The sequence below is a fragment of the Gobius niger genome, assembly GCF_951799975.1.
Source record: "Gobius niger genome assembly, chromosome: 6".
NCBI lineage: Eukaryota > Metazoa > Chordata > Actinopteri > Gobiiformes > Gobiidae > Gobius > Gobius niger.
In genome coordinates this window covers 5,006,467-5,027,826 of record NC_136857.1, presented here as the reverse complement: position 1 = coordinate 5,027,826, position 21,360 = coordinate 5,006,467, and the positions used below count along the sequence as shown (strand labels likewise).

The window sequence follows — 21,360 nt, the reverse complement described above, 5'->3', positions numbered from 1 at the left end:
TTAGAGTTTCTCAACAATTGCAGGATTTGGGCTCAATGTACCATGTTCATAATTAAAAATGTATTGTATTGTCTCCGTCCGATTCAAACAGTTTTACTCCTAGTCTAGAAAGAAAGAAGAATACCACCAAGGAAAGTAGCTGAGAAAAAAAAATGCTTTCTAAGAACAAGGACTTAACCAGGTCTAAACGATGAGCCCTAGAGTTGCCCCGAGGAAACACTGCAATAGGCGACATGTTTAAATAAAACAACTTAATGACTGCATGAAAGAGCTTCAGATACATAATGCTCAATAACAGTATTCAATTTAACTGCAGTGATTTTGCTTTTCTATTCATCACAAGTCAGTATCACAGAAAATCCCCGCAGATGTCACCGTGTCCTTGACTTCACTCGTAACTGATGCGCCGGCAACGCCGAGTCGTGGAGTAAATCAAAGCAGAATTTATCTTTTCTGAACGCACCATATGGTCCGGTCCCAAGGCGCCTCACCTCCTGTCTCCCTCGCCTTTGTTTGTGGAGCTACCTCAGCATCGCCCAATGCAAAATCAATACATCATGATTGACCAGATAAAGATATAAACACTGGGCCAATTGAGAATCACTGGGCAAGACGCCTCCGGGGACAATGAAGTCGCTCTGTGGAAAAGCCAGCCGTTTGAGGCAAAGGATTAGGTAACGGAGAGGAAAGCACTAGAATAGACTTTTTTTCGTTATTATTGGGGCACCGCACACAGAAACTTTGAAGAATGGATCGTTTTCTTGAATGCTGCGGTAATATTGATGCTGTATCAATATCAATGTATGGGACACAAATGCAAAGTCAAATAATGCCTTTTGACCCCAACCCACCTCAGCCTATACACAATATACCGTAAATTCTCTAATACTGGCCTGTATTCCATTAGCGGCCGGGTCCCTGACAGAGGCCGGGTCTCTAACAGTGGCCGGGTTCGTGGCTGGCGGAGGCAAATTAAAGCTGGTCTCTAAAACAGGCCGGGGCTTTTATTAGAAACTATAGCAATAGAAATATTCCCCATGTTAGGAATTTGTCTCATACTCGTGTAAATGAAAACTCACGTGCAGGAAGTAACAAACGGGAACCCGGGCCGAGGGGGACGCTGCGGAGGAGCTGATCCGAGCGTAACTTTGACACAGATTTAGCCACTTTTAAAACCTACTGTGACTATATTTGGAAACAGGGGAAGAAACAAATGTTGTGTGACCCTCCAGGGTTTTAATAAAGTCTCCATCGCGTCTTCAAAGCACGTCCAGCTGCTCCGTGTGCAGGTCAGTCCCACGCCTCAAAATAACTCCTCCCATCAGCGCGAGCGTCTCGTCTTCTCTCGGGTCAGTCTCATGATCGATCACAAACACAAACGCTCCGTCTAAACTCGCCTTTTACACAAGATAACAACAAATAATCCGGTCTGAGGTAAAAACGAAACAGAAACCTGCAGTGACACTGATGTCAAAGCTCCACTAACAGCAACGAAACACTTCCTGTTGTCCCGACAAAATAAAAGGGGTCAATGTTCCAGCCGCTGGGAGAGGGTTTGAAATGTTCATTAATAAATTAACCTAATAGTTTAGGTGCAAATGGACACAAATCTCGTTTTTCTTCATTTTCCTGGTCGTCCGTTAGAAATAAAGGCATTTACGGTATACAACTCACCTCAACCTATACACCCTGTACACCGCGGACTTCAGGCACTGCACTGAACTGTGTCATGTGCAGAAGTTCTCGGACGACACTGCCATCGTCGGGTGCATCCGTGGGGGGGGACGAGCAGGAGAACCGTTCCCTTGTAAAGGACTTCCCCACCTGGAGTCACCTGAACCACCTGCAGCTGAACACCTCCAAGACAAAGGAGATGGTCCTGGACTTTCGAAGGTGTCGCCCATCTCCTCAGCCAGTGACCATCAATGGCGAGGAGATCGAGGTGGTGACCTCCTATAAATATCTTGGGCTACAGGTGGATGAGAAGCTGGACTGGTCAGTGACCAGCTCTACAAGAAAATGCAGTGCGGACTCTACTTCCTGAGGAGGCTTGCTTCTTTTAAAGGAATAGGCCACAGTTTTTACATACTGAGATATGTTCTTACCTTAGCTTTGATGAGTTCTTTAGGACCTGTCTGATCTTCCCCCGTGCCTTCAGTCACGTAAACACAGCGCAGACGGCGTTAGCATTTAGCCTCTCCCTCTCTCCTCTATAGCTCCAAAACAGGTCAAGATAGAAGCTACAAAGCTCTTCCACGTTTTCCCTATTTAAATATGGTTACGTGAAGTGTTACACTACAAAGTATAATTACAAAAAATTAAACAATGTGGATTTTCTAAGCGGATAAAAGGGGGAACTATATTGTAAGGCGTAATAATACCAGGAGTAATTTGGCATCCGCACAGTAAAGTGAAGATTACTGCGCGGATTTCTTCAGCCGACTCCTTTTGAGCATCTGTGACTGGTTCATGTGTATTTGTAAATCAGGAAAATGTAGTTGCTCAAATCAAATTAAACTAAACTAAACTAAACTAAACTCCATACGACTCTTTGAGGTCTCCTTGGTATCCGACAGGTCTCAGGAACATTGCTGGGACATTGCAGGTTGAGGACAACAAATAGTGTTCCTGCTTGAGACCTCTCGGAGACCATACGGAGACCACATGGAGACTTGTTTTGAGTCTACGCTGAAATCGAACCTGTTTGTTTTCACCAAGCCTACCTGGAGACTCGCCTTATCTCCAGGAGACGTCTCAGAGACATCTTCATAGTCTCCAACTAGTCTCCAGGAGGGTGAGATAGGCCTTTCACTGCACTCTTCTTTTCCTCTCATGCTCTCATATCATGCAGCCCAAACTCTGGCTCTATAAATGTTTCAGATTTGCCCGTCTCTCCCAGAATGACTGTGAATAAACCTGAATTGGAGACCAGCTGCTTCCCAATTTGCTCTTTTTTTAGGAAATCAATAAAAGAATGCCTGAGAAAAGACCGACCGCAGCTCTCGGAAGGGCTTCACACACTCACACCAGCTCCCACCCTTTAATTGCTGGCTATTAGTCCGCGGCCCGGGCTTACATCTTATTAAATACAGAATTTCAAATGAGTCCAGTTAAATAAGAAAGTACTCTCCTCTTAATGAAGCTAATTTATATGGAAATGAACCATAATACTGAGCATTTGGGCAGGGGAATTCATCCTCACAGGAAGACAGGGCGGAGAAGTTGCTTTTTCTTTGCGTTGAGGTTTTCGAGGATTGAACTGGGGGGGGGGGAGAGACCACACACAAATGACTGAGGTGAAGTGAATAGTTTACTGAATGGATAAACCCAACAAGTCTGACGTCAGTGATGCAAAGACGGGCGAGAATGGAAGATTTGTTAGGGGTAAATAACTCCTCCAAGGGACAGAGGCTGGTGGTGGTGAAGAGGAGGAGATGAAGAGGTTCAGGCGTTGGGAAAAAAAATCAATTTAAGGAGAGGAAAGTGGGCTTGAAGTCTTCATACTAAAAACAAATCTCACTGTTTAACATTTTAAAGGGGGGGTATTATGCAAAAAGGACTTTTTCAAGCTTTACATCATGTGTTTATGTCATTCCCTCATTCAAAACATGCCTGAAGTGTTGCCTTGGCACATTCACGTATTTTTGAGTAATCTGTAAAAACTCTGATGGCGGCCATTTTAGGGATAGGTTTGGCTTGACCCCAGTCCAAAAGCTTCTGGATAAAAGCTGTGAAAATAGCAACAAAACTGAGACGAAAACAATGATGGAAATGTGACAAAAAGTGAGAAAACAGCAAAAAAAAAGTGACGAAAAAGTGACGAAAAATGGACGAAAAAAAGACAAAAATGTGACAAATTTCACACAAAAAATTACAAAAATATGACAAAAAATGACCAAAATGTAACAAAAAATGACAAAAATTTGATAAAAATTGACGAAAAAATGAACAAAAATGGGACAAAAATTGACAAAAAAACTACAAAAAACTTAACAAAAAATTACAAAAAAAAATTACAAAGAAATTACAAAAAAATTGATAAAAATTGACGAAAAAATGACAAAAATGTGACAAAAAATGACCAAAAAATGACCAAAAATGAATTGCCTGAAGTGTTGCCTTGGCACATTCACGTATTTTTGTGTGATCTGTAAAAACTCTGATGGCGGCCATTTTAGGGATAGGTCTGCCTGAGTCCTCCTAGGAACGCCCCCACCTCCTGGAGACGCCTCCGAGCTTTCGTCACCAGCCGAGTAACCAACCACTGCTCCTCAGCAGAACCCCCTCCCCACTGATGCCACAGACAGCGTGTGTGTTTGAGATGAGCCAGACGGACGCAGTTTTGACGCCGACTGCAGACTCTCGGTGCCGGTTAGATTTCTGTCCGACTTGCTCCAGACGGGCTCTGATGTCACGGGCACGTGGGGCACGGAAAGATCGTGAGACCCCAACGAGAGCAGCCGACTTGATCAGCCGCTGCATCTCTCCAGAGGCAACTGCAGCGGCTCCACGGCCCAGTGCATGATGGGAAAACGCCCACCTGTCCTCACGCTCAGGTGATTGGATACGAGTCTGCTGTGATCAGAAACGTGCACCTCGCCCCCTCCCCTCTCCTCTTTAGATCTGAACAAATAAACTATGACTGAAACTGTTAAAGTTATGCATCGCCCCTAAAATAGAGCTCATGTTTGATGCTTTTCAGAACAAACTAATGATTTAAAAGGACGTGTTTTATCTAACAAACTTGAACAAACAAACAAATGTGAAAGTTTCCTCTGATGAAGAATGATGTCTCTGGAGTAAAGGAAACAGAGCAGGAGGTGAATGACTTTTATCTAGGATAAACTTTAAATGAACGCGATATCTGAACCAGACGCTGCGTGATCTGAGGCCGCTCTCGTTGTTCTCTGCATGTGGAGCGGTCGGATGGACTTCAGACTTTTTTCTCCGCCCCCGTTGCGCTTCTCGGCATCGAACAAACCTAGTGTGTGGAGGGGGCGTGTCAGAAAGGGTCAGAGGTTCTTAAAGAGACAGAGGCCTATTTCAAGACATTCACTACAGCCATTTTGAGAGAGCAACTTTATACAAGGCAGTTATTCTAATTTACTGCATTTACAGACCAACAGAAGGTTTGGTCATCATTGTAGTGTGATATAGACTGGTGCTGTGTGATGGAAAAAAGCAGAATACCCCCTCTTTAAAGCAAATCACTTTTCTTTCATAATTCACCGATGCAAAGTGTTACTAATGAGAATTTCCAGGTTGTTGTTTTTTTATATTATTTGAGCAAATAATATAGAAACATGTTTTTATAGCACTTTTTCTATACCTGTATGGCACTCATAGCACTTCACATCGAGGAAGCACTCACCTATTCACACTTGCATTCATGCACCGCTGTCAGACGCATGGATGAAGTGTCGAGCCCAGGCATCTACAGTGACTTTTACACAACCACAACGTCAAGGAGCCACTCATGCTTCAAAGATACTTGCTGAACTATGCGAGTTATGAGAAGTTCTCCCTGAAGAGACAGTGACTATGATATTGATACATGACTGATGACTTTGTCCTTGCACTTAACTTCATTTACCAGATTCTGTTTAATATGTTGAAAATAAACAGAAAATGACTCTAAAATAATTGATCAAGCGTGAGCGACCGATAAAGGGCTGGAGAGCGACCGGTGGGAGATCCCTGGTCTGGCCCAAGGACACAACAAATGAATTGCCCCTTGGAGAGAAATAAAGCTTTCTGAATCTGAAACAACAGCGTGCACCGGTGTGTGTCGTGCGGGATTCGAACCGCCGACCTGCTCGACAATCTTCATCACTGTCAATCAATCAATCAATCAATCAATCAATCAATCAAACAACCTCGCATATATGTACATTTATATAGTAGGATTAAATAAATAGATTAGTCTGTTAAGGGGAGACACTACATGTAAAACTTTTTTTTTTTCAGTTTTCAGGTTTTGGGCCAAATTGGTCTCTGAACATACAAGCTTTCACCCGGAAACAAAAAATATGCCTAATCTCCACAATAACATGTTTAAATATTGCGCTGATTCAATGTTCCCCCATAGACTTATATGGGAGAACGCAATTTCAAGGGCCTTTTTCTCAAAACACGTTTTTCTGTCATTGTGGCGACACTATGTCCACGTCAGTCGGACCTAAAGACTTCACATTTTCCAGCCTTGGACTGAACAATATTTGGAAGATTTTTTCAGAGGGATTTTTTATTATTTAATCCTTAAGCCCCATTTATTGAGTTTTGAATGTCAAAAAATAAGGCGAAAAGTTTATTTTTTACAATTTTTTCCACTAAAAAACAGCTTATTTTAAAACTAAACAAGAAATCCAAAATCCCCTCTGAAAAAGTCTTGGTAACTCATTCATCAATAAAATGAAACCATAAATTTGAATGTAGCTCTATCCGTTATTCAGATTTCGTCGCCGAAAAGATGGGAAATTTGGGGCATTTTTAGGCATAAAACACCTTGTTATTATATGAAAAGATAAAATGACAGAAAACTTGCAATGTATTTTTTCCCCACATTTATGCCAGTGATCGACAGCAAAAGTTTCTAATTGATATCTGTAAATATACATTTTTTCCCTATTCACCTGCAGTGTCACGCCTTAAAAGCTAAGCTAAAAAGGTGGGTCTTGAGCTGCTCTTAAAAACATGAACGTTCTCTGCAGCCCTGAGCTCCTCCTCAGCCCTGAGCTCCTCCTCAGGTCTGAGCTCCTCCTCAGGTCTGAGCTCCTCCTCAGGTGGTTCCAGAGGCGAGGGCCGTAATATTGGAAAGACGCCTCACCATGGGTCTTTTTGTTGACTTTAGGAATAACTAGGAGACCCCTGAGGAGGAGCGAAGGGGCCGTGAAGGTTCGTAAGGTAAAAGCAGTTCTGAAAGATAAGAAGGACCAAGACCATTAAGACATTTGAAAACCATTAAAAGAACTTTAAAATCGATCCTGAAACACACGGGGGCCAATGCAGCGATTCTAACACCGGTGTGATGTGGTCCCGCCTCCTGGTCTTCGTCAGGACACGAGCTGCTGAGTTTTGTAAAAGTTTTAGACCTGAGATCCTCTTTTTGGGAAGACCAGAAAGCAGGACATTATAGTAGTGGATACAACTGGTGATAAAAGCATGCATGAGCGTCTCCGCGTTGGCCCGAGAGAGAATGGGGCGGACTCTGGCCATGTTCTTTAGATGGTAAAAACCTGAAACATGAGAGAAGTAACGATTGTGCAAGGGGTGAAGGCGCAGTAATCACTCTCATTTGTTTTTATTCGTCAGGCAATAAATGAAATAAATGCTCAGTTGCTTTTGAGTTTCAACGCATTTGTGGGACTTGGAGGAAGGAAAGTAAGAAGCGGCGTTAAGGTAACTAAGGTAACTAACTTAAAGGAACTATACCTGATTTAGTTAAGGGGTTAAATGAGCTGTCCTTGATTTTCTTGATTTTCTGTTATTGGAATAAAATTTGTTTGGTCCTTTAGTATATGGTAAAAGCAGACATTTATCCCAAAAATGTCAGGCTCGTAGGCATTTTCTACAGTGAAGTGACAGTTTTCCACCTGAAAGTTGTGAAACCTGGTTTAAACTCAGTCCCTGTGACGAATTTTGATGTTGTAAAAGCATTAGGAAAGTTTGAGATGAGTTTGGACCAGAAAATAGCAATTTGAAACTTGAGTGACCCTGTTTCTTTGTACAATCAGGTATAGCTCCTTTAACCCCTTAACTCCCACCTGAACCGAGCACATTTTCTCCAGTTTGGCTTTACCCCAATCCAAAAGCTTCTGGAAAAAAGGTGAGAAAATAGCAACAAAACTGAGACGAAAACAATGATGAAAATGGGACAAAAAAAGTGACGAAAAAGTGACAAAAATTACAAAAATGTACAAAAAATTGACCAAAAAATGATAAAAAGTGATGAAAAAGTGCCAAAAATGTCACAAAAAAAATTAAAAAAATGTGACAAAAAGTGAAAAGAAAAAAGAAAAAAAAAAATACCAAAAAAGTTACAAAAATGAGTTGAATATCCCAAAAAAATGATGGAAAAAAAATCTGATGACGTGAGGAAAAAGATCCATTTAGATGAGTTTTGTAGATCTTAGCTTTCAAATGAGGCGTTAAACTGGCCTACAGGATTTGGGTAAAGCTGAACTGGAGAAAAGGCTCTCAGTTCAGGCGGGAGTTCAGAGGTTAAAGGCCTTGTACCCAATATTTTTTACTATAGTGAACTGACATATGCTTGTCCTCCTGACAATTAAATATGCAGGTAATATGCAAGTAATTCTAAAACATTTTCTATCAGCCGCACTGTGGCAGTGACTCTGACGAGTGACTGAAAGAAGTAAAAGTAATACGTAATAGTAATGAGTTTGGGTCACAACTACAAATGTTCAAACTCTCCTTCATTGTCGGCATAAAGCCTTCAAGTTTACATAAAACAACACATTAAAGCGACAGTCCTATGATTAATTACTTTTCAACAATTGCACAAACGAACCTTTAAGTAGTAATTATTACCTACTTCATTGCACTGAAGTGAATTCTGTGTTGCAGGCAATGACAGGTGAATTTATCTCTTCCACTGATTTATTTTGGCCTCTCGCCTTCAGGCTGAAAGCTGCCGGCTGCCCTCTGGTGGCCAGTACCTGTAACTGTGTCTATCGTCTTGAGTCGGGAAATGCTGAATAATAAGTGTCAAGAAGCTGGGTAATGAATAAAGGCTTTATTTGAAACATAAAATTAAAAAAAGTGACAAGAACATAATGAACATAAATTGCATAAATAAACTGAACGTGGACAGATGAACAGAGAAGCAGCACAGTCACAAACTCACCCAGAGCAGACGACACAGGTGACGCTGAGACAGTCAATCTTTGCTGTGAACAGTAGCTTATTTTATCAGAAACTTAACATTTTTAAGTTATTTTAATCAGTGATCAATGTCGTCCAGAAGCTGAGTGCGACAGTGCTCTGATAGATGCAGAATGCTAAAAGTGCATGTTGTGTCGACATTAAAACTGATTTTCCTCTTAAGTGGTGGACACTGAACTTTAGTGAATACGCAGCAGCGTAACTATGCATTCAACAGAGCACTGTAATGGAGTCCCAATAATTTAATAAGGCAATGAAGGAAGTGAAGAAACTCACATTACAATGTTTACCCACACTAACAGTCCAGCAAGCTTCAATCTTTTATAAAAAGACAATTCATATCAACATGGATGCAAAACAACCATCACAGGTTTACAGAACAAGAGTGAAGTACATCTCCTCTTTATAAAAATAGCTTAAAAATCTGACAGAGTGTAGGATAAGTCTTTTTTTCTCTTACGTAGGAGACGGTTTAATGACAGGCTTGTACATTAGCCCTCCCACCTTGTCTCCTCTGACACTGCTACACAGAGCCCAATAAGGAGCGATAAAGGGCAAACCAGTGGCATCTCCATCCTCCCTGCTCTACAGCGCCCTCTGCTGCACCATCCAGACCACACACCCTCTGCACGGAGGGACGGAGGGTCAGGAACATAAGGACAATCGTGTCAGAATCATTGAGAAGGTGAAGCAAACAGGACGCATGCCAAATTCGGCAAAAGGAAACAAGAAAATGTCTGTCTCAGCCAAGGGCATTTGTAGGTCAGAGACAAGTAACACATAAGCATTTAGTAACCCAAAGAGCGCAGCTATCCACAAAACCTGTCTGCAGCCGAGGTCCCACCGGAGTGAACTGAATACAGCGAGTCATTGAACAAACGGGGCGTCAGAGATTGTCACATTTTATGCAATAGGTTCAAGTTCTAAAACTTAAACGCGTTGAACACTGTAGTCATCATCATATTTAGTTTCCCGCGCTGGTTAAAACACAAACACTGACAGCAGGCAGAACCAGACTCTACAGAACAAGCATACAACAGTCACACTTAAACACGACCCCAATGTTTTAAGCAACAGCTCGTCCTCTGATGCACCACAGGCTTCACAAAGAAGGCAAACACAATCAACAGATGTTACAAACGACTGACGATTTAAGGACACTTGAATAAAGATTGGATTAAACTGACCGCATTTGTACCACTGTGTTGCTGGTTATAGTTCTCAAAGCATACAAAACAATTTGTAAATGAACAAAACTAATTTAAAAAAAATCCTCTTGCAGCAAATTGAAAAAGGCCACTGAATGCTTGTGTGAGTATAGTTGTTTATCTGTGTCCCGAACGTGAGAGATGCAAACTCAACACCACAAATGTAGGATTCAGCCACGTTTTCAGCCTCAAACCATCATGCATCATTATCAGGAAAGGCTCTTGCTCGAGAACCAGTCATGCCGTTACAAAGGGTCGGCTGTATGCATTCAGTACAGCGCCGCGGAGACCGAGCTCATATAAAGCTTACCTGGGGCAGACCCCTGTGCTAGGTCTGAGCAAAACCAGGCCAGTAATGAAAACCAAAGTGAGCAGTAAAGTGCCTCCATCCTGCGCGGTGAGGATTTCAAAGGCTCTGTCAAACAATGGCAGTTCACCGTGAAGTTTCAGCTTTCCCACTGCAGCGTCACCAAACGTCACAACACGCTTAACTTTGGTTTAACGCCCGGTGTGTGATTTAAAACTAAGGCCTTTTACTCAGAATCAAGGCCTGTACAGTTAACCCTGTACATCGTCTCTATCTGTTACAATACTCCTCAGTCCAATCAAAGTCCAATCACTGAGTCACTTCAGCTGAAAGTACCTGACAAGTGATCTAAGTTTAACGTCAAGGACACTTCAAAAGCTAAATCTACTGGTTAAAGCATCAAAACCAATGCTGCCCTGCCATCTCTCATCGACACAGACCAACATTTAATCATCTTTATCTGCTGACAGTAACAACTGCTCAAGAGTCTCACCAGAGAGTAGCCCAAGGTCTTGTTAGGGAGGAATTTTAAAAAATAAACTTTTATAGCAAGACGTCATCACTCGACACTCAGTTTCTTTTTGATTCCTCCGACTATGAGGCTTTGGCTTTTCTGGCCCGCGGTGACATTTTATCGTCTGATTTCACAACTCCATTGGCTGAGCCTCCTGAAAAGAAACACGTACAGTCATTAATCTTCTGTATACACGCCGTCACGCTCGATTTCTGAATCACAGTTTGAAAGCAGACCTCGAGTCGGCTCTCTTTTCGGAGGCTTGGTCTTGGGGCTGACCGTCTTCTTCTTCGACGCCTGATTCTGACTGTGCTCCCGCCATTTCTTCAACTGAAAGTTAATGAATTTCCACATCATCCAAGCCTGAGTCAGACATATGGCTGCCAGACAAGTCATCCTACACAATGAGGGACGGAAAGAATTAGATCTTCCATGTAGCGCCAGGTCGAGATGAAGGTCAAATCAAGGCTACGTAGATCTTGATTAATTATGTGAAGGTGTACGCCATCTCTAAGCAAGAAAAAACACCCAACTTAAATGCATAACTAAAGAAAAACATTTAAATATATTCAATTAAAAGTACCTCATGAAGAAGTCCAAGTATCACCAGTTTAGTACATTTAAAGGGATATTTCAGGATTTTTCACATAGGGCCTCATTTCCCAGTTATCCAGACTGTTGCTGATTTCTGGAGATTTTTGTTGTTGTAATTCTTATATTTGAAGAGTTACGTGGCGCTAGGCTAGTGCAAGGCTAGCGCATTTCTACGGTATCAGCTAGCCTGCATTAAAAACAGTCTGACGATATAAATGTCTGTGTCGATAGAATAATCTTTGGAATATAACTGACAATGCATCACATCAGTGTTAATTTTGACAACATAAAATTAGTTTTAGTTTTAGTCTTTTGACTAAAATGTAATTTAATTTTAGTCGAGATTTAGTCAAAAATAGCTTTTCAATTTTAGTCTAGTTTTAGTCGCCTAAAATTTCATGTCAATAGGTAGCGTTCACGTGACATCACAACATTCTAAAGAGCCTATAGTTTAACATTGAGGTGGAGGTCAACTGACGGTAACTATGGTAACGGTGGTAACTGACAAAATGCATATTTTTATGTCTTTGTTTTTTGGCTCATATCTCAGTCATTACTGAGGAATCCACATAAAACAAAAACTGTCACAAAGTTCATCGTCTCCTCTGTCGGCACATATGAACTAATGTCCAATTATTATCTCTGAAAAATGTCAAAAAGTGGTGACGAAATGCGAAAACATGACCATGATGTTGTCCAATAGAAAAGACTTTCAGACATAAAAATAATATCACAGGTTTGTGAATCCAATCACGATCAAACACTGAAGAGGAAAAACATTTGTCAATTTTTGTTTTGGAGATTTCTTCCAAAAACTGCATTTCTCCCATAGAGTTGTATTGGCCCTGCCCTCCATCTGACATTATGACATCATCACATTGTAAATCGTGAACGCTACCTATTTAGTCGACTAAAATTAAGACTAATTTGGTCGACTTTGCATTTATAATATTCATTAGAATCATATTTAATCTTGTTCCTCTGCTTCATAGAGCTGCTCCACATGAACAAAGCTCAGAGCTGTTCCTTTGGCAGAGAATTTACATCAGGGGTGTTCAAAGTGGCCCTCAGACCAATTTTTGGTGGCCCTCGGGCTTCTTGCTGAATCGGTTGACATCATCAGAGATGGTCCTTTTTATTTAATATGTAATGATTCTACACAATTCTAACCTGACAACTGGCATTTTATTGTGAGACAGAGCTGGCATGAAGGTTTTAAGCATAAATAAAGACATGAGGCACAATTTAAACCTCTGCTACTCGAAGGTTTCGTGGAACTAACCACCGACACATGGCCCTTTACCCCGTGTACGCTCCAATATGTGGCCCCCCATGAAAAAAGTTTGGACACCCCTGATTTACATGATATGAAGCTTTTTCAGACGGTCAATAGAAGTTTGGATGATTTTAGTTTCATTTTTATTTAGTCTTATTTTAGTCGACTAAAACATCTGGACATTTTAGTCATAGTTTTAGTCTCACGAAAAACTTTTAATTTAGTTTTAGTCCAATTTTAGTCGTCAAAAATATCACTTTGACTAAAATTAAGACTAAATATTTTAGTCGACGAAATTAACATTGCATCACATGAATGATCACATTTTGAGGGACTATTTTCTAGCAGATCACTCCGCCGCTACGTAGCTTATACAACCACAAAGCTGATGCTGCTCAAATATAACTTCTTTTAAATGAAAAAGGTTAAAATTATTCTATCGATACAGACATTTATTGATACCATAGAAATGTGCTAGCCTTGCATTAGCCTAGCGCCACGAAACTCTTCAAATACAACAACTGCTTGAATTACAAAAAAAAATATCTCCAGAAATCAGCAACACTCTGGATAACTCGCAAATGAGGCCCTGTGTCCAAAATCCTGAAATATCCCTTTAAGCTATAACAGTGGTGGGACTTACCTAATGGTGAGCACATTAAAATTGCCATCTGCTAAGGAGAAGCCCTGATTTTCTGTACGAGGCAGCCCAAAGCCAAACGTCAGGACAGACAGTGTCAGAGTGAGCAGACGAGCGATGACAAAGAGCAGGGCCCACAGTGTAAAGCTGCAAAAACAAAACAATACTTAAAAACACTGACTGGAATAAACCTGTACGGCGCAAGAAGTTCATTAACCGTAAATTACCCTTTTTGTTTGTTTTCGTCGCTGAAGTAAAAGAGGCGCGAGGCGTGGAACAGCAGCTCCACCAGATAATGAGGGACGAGCAACACCAAGCCCAGTCTGTGGAGGCTGAACACAAAGAAGCAGTTTTAAGCATTTCTCTTGTCGTGTAAAGAGTGATCCTCAAACTCAGAGCTGGACTCACTTGAGAACATAGGCACCAGTGATGTGGACGACGTAAAGGCAAATGTAATAGAGCTGACGTGGTATGTCCTCCTGTTGACAGAGCGAACACAGGCACAGCTTTACAGGATATTCTTCTGCCCATACAGAGAAATTAAAAGCAAATAAACATTACCTTTCGAACCTTTTGAAAATACAGCTCTGGAAGTGCGTGGAGCCAGTATGCGATTTGGCAAATGTAGAAGAACTTGACCTGAAAACTAGACAGACAGAAGCTGATTTGAGCTGCAGTATTTTCAATGATGATATTCTGTGTAATTATTTATTATCTTTGAATGCGCTTGACTTGACAATAAAGTAGAAGAATCTCAAACGTGGCTTAAATGGGGTTGGGCAAAATAAGTTTAACTTCAGCCTAAACCCCTCAGTCCCAAATGATAAGGATGTTGATATTCTAGTCTATGGCAGGGGTAGGCAACGTCAGGCCCGGGGGCCAAATCCGGCCTTTCAGCACAGAACCTCTGGCCCCCAATATGATTTTGCGAAACGTTATTATGCAAATAAGGGATCAGACACCTGTTAAAGTACTCTAATATGTGAGAAATAGTGTCTTTTTATAGTGTGAGTTTTAAATGTCTTTGGAGAACATCCCACTTGGTCATATATAATGTAAAACAGTGATTCTCAACTGGTGGGTCGGGACCATAGACTGTAAAAATAATGGACGTCTTCTGCTCACTCCTCCCCGTTTACCATAATGACCACGGCCGTGGGGGAATTCATGGCGGATTTACAGACTCCCCCTCCCCATCTCTGACGAAGCATGTTCCTAAAAAGGGCATATGGGCGGGATCTTCACCGTAGACTCGGCCCTTGCGTGACGTGTAGCTCGCGCTGCTCCAATGCTAACAGTCCGAGCCTCATTAAGGACGAGATTTCAAAAATTCTTATTACGAAAACCAGCCTGGTTTCATAAATTGTGACTAACGTTATCTCAGGAGGAATGTCGAGCCTAGTCTAGTGTTGAAAAAATTCAAACCAGGCGTTAAAGTTGTTTTTAACGTGTCTAAACTCCAATGCTTTTCAATGGGGGCCTAGTGGCGATATGGAGGTACTACAGCAATGGCGGAGCAATGGCGGCCCCCACGTTTGTGGTCAAAAAGCAGGGCAGCCAGCGCCCATTGGTCGGGACTCCAAAGTGGGTCGCGAGCCTACAGGGAACTTTTTTTTCCAATATTTTCCATCTGAAATTACTCGGAAACACATTGGAGTCTGTTAAAATTAATGTTATTGGGTTGTTTTGATCATAAATTCAGTCTTCAAAGCAAATCTACGGCTTGTGCAATAAAGACATGCGTGGTAAATAAAATGTTTTATGCGATTTACGACAAATTTGTTTTATTTGGGTCACAGTGGGTCTTTGAACCGGACCACTTTAGAACCACTGATGTAAAACATTGGCATTTGCAGAAAATGGTTCTTAACTTTAGGCTACAATAGTGAGGTTCTGCCCTTGGTGTTTTGGCTGTGATGGAAATGGGCCCTCCATGATGCACACACGCCTACCCCTGGTGTTTACTATTTTGTATTTTGTATTTGTTTGGACCGAAAATAAATTACAACTACTACTACTAATGCATTGGTAATTATTGTGTAAATCAAGGTGCGTTATGCCATTACATTTAGGTCTGACTTACACCATGCGTGTGTGAGGATAACCTTCCCACAGAAAAGTGGGGTTTGTGGCAAAATCCTCCTGTGAAGCAACAACATAATAAAAATGAAAATAAAGAAATCAGCGCAACAGTTTTCAGAATAGATATAGCTCGTACCGCTGTGAGGATGCTGCAGCCCCAGATGAACGAGAAGAGATAAAATGCAGCAAGCTGTCCGGACTCATTGAACTTACTGTGTTTCGTTTTCGATAAGTGCAACCTCCTGTTTATTTTCTGGAAAACACCGAACAAAAAAAGTTCACAGAACAAAAACAAAAAACAACTGAAAGGTCAGCGTCTTCTCTACTCACGTCGAGGACATATTCCTGTATCAAGGCATGAAGAATGACTGCAATTAGAAGGTAAAAGAACACCGTCGCCACGTCTTTAGGTCCATACTGGTAAAGGTTCACTGCTTCTTGTTTTTCATCTGAAACAAAAACACGCGACACTTTAAAGCCACAAATCGCTGCGTTAGAAATTATCCCAAGTTTCAACCCAGGAGATAATCGTACCTAGAACTTGTGTAACATTGTACTGGACTGTGATGAACATTATGGCAAACTTTGCAGTCACCTGTATAAAATAGAATCAGACAAAAAAAGAAGATTAGAAATGACTTACTTACTTGGAATGGGGACGACTGAGACACAGATCTGGGACACGGAAGCGCTACAGGTGCTTTGACGGCAGAATGAGCCTAAAATGTAATTAGAATTACATCGTACATTGCCGTCACTCTTGTAGGTTCATTGTATAATTGGAGTCTAAGAAAAACTTTAGATTGCATCCCTTGAGTATAATAACATTAGGACAGCGATTCTCAAACTGTAGAACAATACTCCCGATGGCACTCAGGCTCCTCGGTTAGTTTAGACTTTTATTTCAACTCGACAGAAGGTTTTTGGGACAATTCAAAGGCACAAAACCTGATTCTCTTTTGTCTGTAAACGACAGACAGAAAACAACTTGTCCTTGAGGGTCAACAAGGCTTCAATAAAGGGTTTCCACATACAACTATCTGCCTTTACAACATATTTAAAAACAAATCCCACTACTGGAAAATAAAAAAGGTTGATGAGCCTTCGACTTTACCGGGTTTAGATCTGGTTCAGGTACTTTGGCACGGTCTGGACTATTGTATATGAACAGACTAGACTAGTGACAGGTCCTTTGATAAAAGACACGAGTCTCTCTTATCTACACAGAGCTGCTGTCATGTCAGCTGAAAGACTGTTTGGGATCGTTTTACCTATTTTACATGCTGTCATGTATGATTGATTATTGCTGAACTTCTGGAGAGCACTTGAGTCAACAGTACTTGTTTTAAAAGTGTTATTTGAATGATTTGAATGATATGAATCAGTGTTAATTTCGTCGACTGAAATATTAAGTCTTAATTTTAGTCAAAGTGATATTTTTGACGACTAAAATTGGAATAAAACTAAATTAAAAGTTTCTCATGAGACTAAAACTATGACTAAAATGTCCAGATATTTCAGTCGACTAAAATAAGACTAAATAAAAATGAAAGGGAGAGACTAAAATCATCCAAACTTCTATTGAGCGTCTGAAAGAGCCTCAGATCATTTAAATTCTCTGCCAAATGATCAACTCTGAGCTTTGTTCATGTGGAGAAGCTCCATGAAGCAGAGAACAAGATTGAATATGATTATAATGAATATTATCAATGCAAAGTCGACAAAATTAGTCTTAATTTTAGTCGACTAAATTGACATGCAATTTTAGTCGACTAAAACTAGACTATTGAAATTGACCATTGACATTTTTTTTTGACTAAATCTCGACTAAAATTAAATTACATTTTAGTCAAAAGAATAAAACTAAAATAAAATATGTTGTCAAAATTAACACTGATATGAATAAGCTTGAATTAAAAAATGTAATCGGTCAAGTAGCCTAGTACTGTCAGTGTCACCATAAAAACTTAAACGATAATAAAACTAGCAATAAAACCTTTTGCTTATCTTTACATTTTAATGTTGTTTCTGAAGGTAGAAGAGTGTCTTCAAACCCACTTGAGCTGTTTTGCTGCTATAACACATTCATAACCCCAAAACTTATGACAGCAATTTGGGGGTTATGATGAGTGTCTGCGATGCCTTTAAACCATCCCCTAACCTTCACCTTAACCAGTTTAACAACACAACCTTATTTAATGTCATGATTTGCATTTAAATATGAGAAAAAGCCCCACAGCACATCAGAAGAATCCATCTTTGCTAAAGCATCTCCAGTTGGACGTGAGCTAACGGCGGTTAGCATCACGCGGCTAACCCTGCACAGCTAGCCCTGCACAGCTAACCCTGCACAGCTAACCCTGCACAGCTAACAGCCGCTCTCACTCGTACCTCAAACATCAGGCCCAGGAGGATGATCATGGCCAAACACGACACCATATCCGCGTGGTTCTGGATGACAAATTCATGGCTCAGCACCGGCGGGCTCTTGTTCTTCTTACGGAAACCCATGGCCCTACACAGCCGCAGCAGCAGGACCACAGCGCGGCGGCTCTCCCTTCACAGACCACGGGCTTCCGTCACTGTCACTAGCGGGACTGGGGCTAGCTCTCCCCGGCTGCTGCCTGCTGCTGATGCCCCTCCTGCGCTGTGGAAGTCGGCCTTCGTGTCGTCCCAGCTGATGGTGGATGTTTCCCCGGTTCAGTTCAGCGGCAGCTCTACTCGTGTGTTTCAAAACAGTCATGAAGAGACCAAACAGAGGAGTTCAACAACACCCACTTTTTTCCTGTAGGCTAAAAGTCCGAGGAGAAGAGTAGAGTGAGTCTGCAGACCGGAGCAGCCGCAGATCTACGGCCCTCAGGGGTTCCCGAAGTAAGTGGGGGCCGGGACTAGGGCTAAACGACATGGGCAAAATTTCATATCTCGATACTCATGCCAGATATCCCAATGTCGATACGATACGATATAACTATGAGTTAGGTGAAAACTAAGCATTTTTCAGAAAAATAAAATCACAATACAAAAGAGTGCAGTTTTATTGATGAAAATCCTTCTCGTTTTATATCTTGCTTTTTCGATTTTAATATTTTGAATGTTCATATCTCGATATCGATACAATGACGATATATTTTTCTTTTGCGATATTGATATCTTGAATGTTCATATCTCGATATCGATACGATAATGATGTATCTTATTAGTCGGGGGGTTGCGAGACATTGAGGTGGAGGTCCAGAGATGTGTTCAAGACATTTTTTATAACAATGAATTTGATGTATTTTTTTTATTTAAAACAGAATATTTTAGTGAAATCAAGCCAAACATAGAATTATGCCATCAAAACAAACGAGATTTTGAATGTTGTGCACCTGACTAGGGCTGAAACAACTAATCGATTAATCGACAACTAATCGATTACTAAAATAGTTGTCAACTATTTCAGTAATCGATTAATCGTTTTCTAACAAACACAGACTAAAATAGAGCAAAAAAGACATGAAAATTATGTATTTTGAATGAAAACCTACTTTGTTTTTAAAGTTAGGGTCTGTAGTGTTTTGTACATTGTAAATTTCATAAATATCTGTCTTTGTCTCATCCAATCAGAGAGCAGAATTTGTACAAAGAGCCTCCTACAAACATTTACTTTAAGTTTACTCCATCAACATGTCCTCAAGCGGCGCCACTTTAGCTTTATGTGATAAAAAAATTGAGAAAAATACCATTTCCACGCACCTTTCACAGCCAAGCGATTAATCGATTAATCGTAAAAATAATCGGTAGATTAATCGATTACCAAAATAATCGTTAGTTGCAGCCCAACACCTGACTTTATTATAAATACTAATTATGTTTTACAGTGCGGTTGTCCTGAGTGGTCTTGTGATTTTGGGGGTCGGGAACACTTCTGTACATGTAAGTATGTTTATTTATAAAGCGCTTGGATAAATGGATAAATTAAAACAACAGAAGAAACAACATAAAATAGATAACAAAAGTAAAAAATCTATCAGCCTAAAGCTTTTCTAAATAATGAAGTCTTTAAATGCTTTTTAAAACAGGGGGACTGGGGCAAGCCTTTCCAGAGTCTGTGAGCTACAGCTTGAAACGCCAGATTTTTAAATTAGTTTATGGGACCTTCTGGAGACCCTGGCCTGAAGACCGAAGGGTGCGCCTCTGCGGGACACAAGACGTAAGTGCTACTGAGGGTACAATTTTATAATGCCAAATTTGACTGGAAGCCAATGAAGGCTCACTAGAAAGGGGGTGATGTGGGCTGTCCTGGGTGCACCTGTCAAAAGTCGAGCAGCAGCATTTTGTACAATCTGAAGTCTCTTGTTGAAACAAGTGAAAACATAATTACAATAATCAATACGAGACAAGATGAAAGCGTGGTGCATGGATGATCAATAAGAACATTTGTATTTGTAACTCCGAGTTGTTATTATGTGATTTGTCCATTAATTTGAGCTTCCATATAAAAAGGCACAGTTCCAAACAGATGATTGCAAACCAAATGTCACATGGCTTACTGTAGAACGGTGTCCTCAAGAGCCTATTTTGACAACATTTTCCTCACTATAGCGATCTTTCTCAAGTGATCAAAACAGTTTTTGATCAGCTGACGAGAGTGACCCTCCGAAGACAGACTGATCAAACACAAGCCCGAGGTTTCTGAGGCTGGTTTTAACGGAAAAGCCCAGAGCACCACGGACGTTCTTGATCAGGGGAATCGTTTTATCATGAGCAATGATCAGAGCTTCCCGTTTGTTCGAATTTATCTGAAAGTAATTCAAAGACAACCAGGTTTTTAGACACACATTCCAAGAACACAGATAGAAAGTGAAACTCTGGGTCATTGAAGGAGCATCAGGTACAACAAGAACAAAACAGGCCCCAAAACTGAGCCCTGGGCAACTCCACATAACAGGCTGGACACATTGGACATTACATTGTTGATAGTAACTTTAGAAGTTCTCCCACTGGGGAACAGCCTCAGAAAACCCCATCTCCGAGTCTCTGAGTCAGTCAATCAGTATTCTCTACTAATCTACAGTATCAAAAGCCGATGTCATGTCAGGTATGACCAAAACTGTGTAGCTCTCGACCATCATAGCGTCACTGGAATGTTTCTCAAGAGCAGTTTCAGTGCATTTCCCTAAAGCCAGATTGATATTTATTTCACTACGATCGGCTGGGAATGATTTCTGAGATCATTCAACCGCAAAAGCCTCTGCATATTAGACCATGAGACCAGGTCAATTAAATGAAAAATAAAAATGATCATTACCAAGCTATGACTATGTCTATGTGACTGACTCCCAAATATCATTAATTCATGAATAATATATGTTTTATTCAATTTATTCAATTATTTAACCAGGTTAGTCCCATTGAGAGACCTGGCCAAGATGGGCAGCAACACTTGGTTTCCATGCATTTAAAAACATACACAACATTAGGTAAAACATTCACACACCGATGATCTGGACTGGACTGACATCACAAGAGACTTGAAACTATTCAAAGAAATAAGTTCCGTGATTTTGAAGTCCTTCTGCAGGAGGTTCCATGTAAATGGAGCCAAATAACTGAAAGCATCTTTCCCAGTTCAGTCGCACAACAGGCACAACATACTGAAGGTGTCATTAGAACGAAGACTACGCTGACTCTGCTTCACTTTTAAAGGACAAGATAAATAAGAAGGCAGCCGTCCAAGAAGCGCCTTGTAAATAAAAACATACCAATGAGAAAGTCGACGAGCCTGAAGTCCAACCCAATTTACTTTAGAGTAAAACAAACAGTGGTGAGTTAGAGGTGGACAGTTGGTTATGAAGC

The 21,360-nt window shown here is 40.8% G+C and overlaps 1 protein-coding gene across 1 annotated transcript; it reads right to left on the bottom strand.

Moving 5' to 3' along the window:
• Positions 1-8,737: 8,737 nt before the first annotated feature.
• On the bottom strand, positions 8,738-18,382 carry LOC306964720 (translocating chain-associated membrane protein 1-like 1). The gene is made up of 11 exons (XM_079558834.1): positions 17,914-18,382; positions 16,057-16,117; positions 15,853-15,971; positions 15,659-15,775; positions 15,524-15,582; positions 14,002-14,086; positions 13,849-13,919; positions 13,668-13,772; positions 13,444-13,587; positions 11,167-11,327; positions 8,738-11,084 (listed from the first exon to the last, which is right to left on the bottom strand). Exons 1-11 carry the CDS (start codon positions 18,031-18,033, stop codon positions 11,011-11,013), a joined length of 1,116 nt encoding a protein of 371 aa, XP_079414960.1. The 5' UTR covers positions 18,034-18,382; the 3' UTR covers positions 8,738-11,010.
• Between the last annotated feature and the right edge of the window lie 2,978 nt (positions 18,383-21,360).